General features: G+C 35.4%; 1 protein-coding gene across 2 annotated transcripts; it reads left to right on the forward strand.

The window, feature by feature from the left end:
* The first annotated feature begins 1,917 nt into the window (after positions 1 to 1,917).
* Positions 1,918 to 4,746, forward strand: LOC111399645 (transcription factor bHLH66-like). Of its 2 annotated transcripts, none has more exons than XM_023027080.1 (8): positions 1,918 to 1,961; positions 2,120 to 2,619; positions 2,732 to 2,824; positions 2,912 to 3,058; positions 3,219 to 3,284; positions 3,390 to 3,455; positions 3,627 to 3,695; positions 4,060 to 4,746. In XM_023027080.1, the coding sequence occupies exons 2-8, from the start codon at positions 2,122 to 2,124 to the stop codon at positions 4,426 to 4,428; spliced, it is 1,308 nt and encodes a 435-aa protein (XP_022882848.1). In that variant the 5' UTR covers positions 1,918 to 1,961; positions 2,120 to 2,121; the 3' UTR covers positions 4,429 to 4,746. The 2 variants fall into 2 exon arrangements, with proteins under 2 accessions (XP_022882848.1, XP_022882849.1); XM_023027081.1 differs by lacking the exon at positions 1,918 to 1,961 and adding an exon at positions 1,967 to 1,971.
* The last annotated feature ends 1,314 nt before the right edge of the window (positions 4,747 to 6,060 follow it).

Here is a 6,060-nt window from a genome sequence, read left to right on the forward strand (position 1 = left end):
CCGTGTAAATCCATTCAATGGGGGTGATGGTATTCAATTTGAAGATAAATAATGTAACTTAACGATGACAGAGGGCGACAAGTCTCTGTTCATGAAGCCTATATAATGAAGCAAATATTCAACAAGAAAGACCGGGCTAAGAATTTTCTATGTATTCACTACAAAATCTTACTCAATGAAGTCCCTTCTTTAACAATATTTGAGCTGGTAAAACAATGTTATTCGACTATATTTCTTTTAAGTTGATATATAATTACCATGTCAATGTTAATCATGAACAATCGTAAAAACTTTGCATGAGCAATATTTCATAAATTTACGGGAAAATTGCAGCAATAGTTCCTAAACCTTTCAAATTTTGTAGACATTCTAACCTTTAATTTGTGTCAACAAAGGCCCCAACCTTCCGTAAATATGCAGCTGAGGTCCAATGCATTGACCAAGATTTTGCAAAAAATTGATATTTTAACCATATTAAGCTAGGTCATTTTCGTTAATTTCATGACAACTTATATTTTACAATATAATTAAAATTATATAATAAGGGATAATTAAATCAAAAAACAAAACCAAAAGGTTATCTTCTTCAAAATTGAACCCAAAAAAACTCAAATCCGTTGGCCAGTCAATTGGTCATAGCAACCTATCTCATCGTAAAGCTTAAACTACCACCACCACAACAATCAAACCAAAATCATCAGTATCACCATCAAACCCAGCTTTTCTATTGGGGAAAATTGTAGAAATTTCGCGCGGCCACCTAAATCCAAGAAAACCATGGCCACGAATTCGTCAAAATTTCTTTCGTAGCTGACAGCCTCAATCCACGTACACATCCCACACAAGTAATTGGACAAACAACACAAGAAGATCAAAATGAAAATGAAAAGCCAAAAGGAGTTGCACAGCTTAACCCCATGATCAAGCCTCACCCACTCTAGGCGAGCATATTCATGGTGGAACATCATCAAATCAAAAGATAGAGATGGGTTGGATTTTCAGGACTTCAAAATTTCTAATGATGGGTTGAATTTTTAGGGATTTGACGGATTGTTGGGAGAGGAAAATTGACCAAGATTTGATGACGGGATGGTGGAGGAAGGTGATGGTAGTCCGACGAGGAAGGCGACAACGACAACAATTTGGGGGAGAAATATTTGATGATTGGATTATTGTTTGGTTTGGGAAAAGAATGTGAAAATAGGGTGGGGCAAATTCATTATTATTATTATTATTTTATAGTTTAATTGTTGCTCTTAAATCAAATGGATAATTTGATATGGACGAAAAGGATTAATCCCTGAGTATAGGGATCGATTTCACAGGGGCTTGTTAGGTCCTTCACTGTAGCAGGCGGGCCTCACATGTAATAAAAAAAATTTGCGATGGGCCCACTGTGTGTGTGTATCCTGGGAAAGAATGTTCACAGGTTTCTGTATTTCGGACAAAAATGCCTCTACTTAAATTGGTCAAAGTATCATTTTTTTTTTTTTTTTGCAAAATCTTGGTCAATTAACAGTCAAAAGGAGACCTCAACTGCATATTTACGAAAGGTAAGGAGTATTAGTTAGTTGGAACAAATTGAAGGTTATGATAAAATTTGTACAAATTGAAAAGATTAGGGACTATTGCTGCAATTTTTCCTAAATTTAAAAACAAAACTATCTTAAAATTAATTTGAGAAATAAAATTCTTATGCGGGATTTAAAAAATTTCCCGTTGTGATAATTTATTGTAGGATAAACCGCGTCAGAAGAATAGGGGGCATTTTTGACATTTCATACAAAGGGTTGAAAACGACCAAAAGACCTAGCTAGGTTTTTGCGCACACACTCATCGCTCACAGTGAAAAACGGCCAACCAATCAGCTAATTCCACGCCTATACCCTTTATATATATACTTAAGCCTCATAATTTATATAATCCCAGGTTAATTAAGAGAGAGAACTGTGTATGTATATGTATGTATAGGTTACATAAAAATAGCCAGTTTGTTTGGCTATTTATTGCTACTCATTTCAATGAACATTCTGAAATTTCCCAAAACTCCAATCATGATTCTCATACGAAATGCTTATAAAAACCATTGATATTTTGTTTTCATTTTGTGAAATTTAAGGTATGCAACCCGGTGGTAGAGAATTGGAAGCCATGAACATCAATTCTTTGTTAAACCAAGAACAATCACTCCAAGAAATGAATAATCATCAAAATGGTCAACCCCAGATGTCATCCCACTTCGATCCCACGTCGTCTCATGATGATTTCCTCGACCAAATGATGTCGTCTATTCCATCTTCGAACTCCAGTTTTAACTGGGATGTGTCCTCCGATGCGGCTCGAGCCGACCACGCGCTGCCTTCCACTCTTCTTAGCCAATTTGATGACCAGTCGGCGCAGTTGATTTCAAAGCTGAGGCAGCACCAGATCAGCAGCGGCGCAGCCAAGGCCTTGATGCTCCAGCAGCAGTTGTTGCTGTCCAGAGGACTCACCGGGAACGGGCTCCGGACGCCATCTGGGGCCTCCGGCGGCGAGAGTGGTCTTCTACAGATACCTTTAAATCTTACTAATGGCGACCACGCCGACGTCGTTGATGGGTCCTTCCAATCTACTAATCCGGTCAGTTTTTTACCTTCTTTAAATCTTTTTCGTTTCTCTCAAAAAAGACGAAGAAACATTATAATTTTTTTGTTTATTGACTAATTATTCTCGTAATTTAATCACAATACAGGCCGATGATGCATCAGTGCAAGGTTTATTCAACGGTTTCACTGGAACTCTTGGTCAAACTGCAAACCAATCTCAGCATTTCCACCACCCTCAGGTTTTTATATACACGCATCACTTATTTAAGTTTTGCTACATTTTATGCAAATTTCAATTCGAGTATGCACAATATGGAGCGATGCAGGCACAGAATTTTGGTGCATCAGCAGTTCCTGGGATGAATCAGCCAGCGGCAAGTGGTTCAACCGGCGGAGGGACTCCGGCGCAGGCTAGGCAGAGGGTTAGAGCAAGAAGAGGACAGGCCACAGACCCTCACAGCATCGCTGAAAGAGTACGTACGATAATATAGTACAAAAGCAGCTACAATTATTTTGTTTCTTCTGAATAGTTTTTCTATTGATTCAAGCATTTTTGTCATCTTCTCTTGAGTGAGTTTGTGATTCTTGAATATTTGTTGCTTTTTTGCCGAAAATGAAATGTGGATGGAGCAGTTACGTAGAGAGAGAATCGCGGAGAGAATGAAGGCTTTGCAGGAGCTTGTACCCAATGCTAATAAGGTAATTTCACAACACCCTCATTTTTATTTATTTATTTATTAATTAATATTTATTATTGATAATTAATATTAAATCACATGTGGTGTGGGGAAATTGGAATGACAGACGGACAAGGCTTCGATGCTTGATGAGATCATAGATTATGTAAAATTCCTCCAGCTCCAAGTCAAAGTAATCTGTTCCTCTCTCTACTTTAATATACAGTGGCTTTTTTTTTTTATAAATTCGATTTAGATATTTTTAGTGGGATTCTTTTTGGTTGACAAATTGTTATGGAGAAGACGACATTTGATCAGTTTGAGGGCCATGTAATTGAAATTCCGTTGATTTTTATCTGTTTAGGTTCTTAGCATGAGTCGATTGGGCGGTGCCACAGCTGTTGCCCCTTTCGTAGCTGATATGTCTTCTGAGGTTAGTCACACTATTGAACATGGAAATGTACAAGAGTCGATATGTCATTTATGTTTCGAAATTGACCCGTGCCCGCTCGAAACGCTAAAAAAATCAAGATTTATTTTTATATAGTCGGAGAGGGCATTAGACAAATTTTGATCAAACCAAACATCACCAACCCCACGATTCTTCCTTGTCCCCTCAATAATCGCCCTTACCCATAAACGACAAAACAATAAAGTAACACGCGTGGTTACTTTCCAGATTCCACCTTGCCAACCGAAACTCCTTTTCCTCTCTCTTTTCAAATTTTTGGTATTTACGTGTAAAAAATATCAGAAATTCATAATATAAACGTTTAATCAATTACTTATATGTACAGAGAAGGAGCAGTAACGGAACACAAACGGCGTCATCATCCAACAACAACGAGACCGTGACGGTGACGGAAAATCAGGTGGCAAAGTTGATGGAAGAGGATATGGGCACCGCCATGCAGTATCTCCAAGGGAAAGGGCTATGCCTCATGCCAATCTCGTTAGCCACAGCCATCTCCGCTGCCACGTGTCACTCCAGGAACCCTTTAGCCGCCACCAACAACCTCAACACTAGCAAAAATCCGCTACTAAGCGGTGAGCACGGCGGGCCCACTTCACCTAGCATGTCAGTTTTGACCGTCCAATCAGCCGCAATTGGCGGTAACGGTGCTGGAGAAGCGTCCGTTAAAGACGCAACTTCTTTTTCCAAGTGATATTTATCTTCACGGCTTTCAAACGGCGTTGGCGGTTTTCTAACCCTTTCTTTTGGAAGAAAGTAAAGTGATTGAAAAAAAGAGGACAAAAAAGTTGTAGTTTTTAATTTTGTGGCCTGTATGAACTTTCAACGTCCGACAAGTCTACCAAAATAAGGTACCTTTTTTTATTTCAATTTCGATGAATGACACGGCGCCGTATTTGGGTAGACTTGGCTTAAGTGTATTTTAACTTGAGCTAATCAACGGTGCAAATGCCAATAAGTTCTTGCTTTATTCTTTTTAACTTATTTGGAAAAGAATTATTTTTATAATTCATGTTTGGGCCCACCTGTGATTAGGTAATATTCAACCTATTAAACATTCCCTTATGCAAATTAATTATAGTTATAATACATATAGTACTACTTATTCACTAAATTATTTTCTATTTAATATAAATTGTAATTATACACTTAAAATGGAATCAATTCAACCAAATGCAAAGGATAATAAGTTGTCAACGGGTGCTTTTTCTTTTTTTAATATACTTTTCGGGATTATGCTATTTATTCAAAAAATGACATTCATAAAGTGTGCCAGAAAATTTTGTATAGTGAAATAATTAAATGAAAAAGTTCACTGACGTGTGATATTATGTAACTCATTATGTAAGATTAGATTTGATGTACATACAATAAGATCTTTCTTTTTCAATAATATAATCTAAGGGCATATATTTTGAAATTTAATTGGTAGAATGAAATTTTAAAATTTCATTTACTTCTCGTGTAGTATTATTCCAATATTATTATTAAACGCATCCCTAAGTAGCGTAAATAGATGTTTTCTAATAAGTCAAGCAAAAAAAGAAAAAAAAATCAAACATTAACCATCGACTTTTGACTACATCTATAATGTTATAGGGTATAGTGTTGTAATCACCACCGACACTTCAAAAGAACGATTATTTATGGTGACCATTAGTTATCCCTTGAGCAATGATTGCAACAACTAAGCAAGTCAGAAAAGTCGTCAATTATTTTATTCATTATTTTATTAATTAGGATGATTTCTTACCGTCAAAACATATGAATGATTTTTTTTTTAAATATTTAACATGGAATTTTTTTGTTGTAGGTTTTTTTTTTTTTTTGCATTATATTATTTACTAAAAAGAAAGATTTCACTTTCAAGTCCCTAATGGATTCCGTTGGTAAACTATACATTGCAATCATTTATATTTTAATATTACTAAGAAAAAAAATCCATCATAGTTTTAATTATTATATAATTACTGAAATCTTATTTCAATATAATTTTGTTTTATTTTAATAAATCGACAAAAAATTTTACATAAAGCAATCTTTATAAGATAAAATTTTTAAGTTATCATCGATGTATGGTTATGTCGGCAGTTTTAATTCATATTTTATTTTTTAAGGGCGGACTTTTAAATCGATAGTATATATTTATAGGCAGTCAGTAAATTAAATTTATGAAATTATTATTTTAAGATATTACCAATGGAAACATTTGTCAGAAATTTATTGAAGACTTCGCTGGTAAAGATTACTTGAACGAAGTTAGTCTTCATATCTTCCCTTACTTAAATGATGATGATGATGATGATGATGATGATGATGATGATGA

The sequence above is a fragment of the Olea europaea genome, chromosome 9 (assembly GCF_002742605.1).
Source record: "Olea europaea var. sylvestris chromosome 9, O_europaea_v1, whole genome shotgun sequence".
Taxonomy (NCBI): Eukaryota; Viridiplantae; Streptophyta; class Magnoliopsida; order Lamiales; family Oleaceae; genus Olea; species Olea europaea.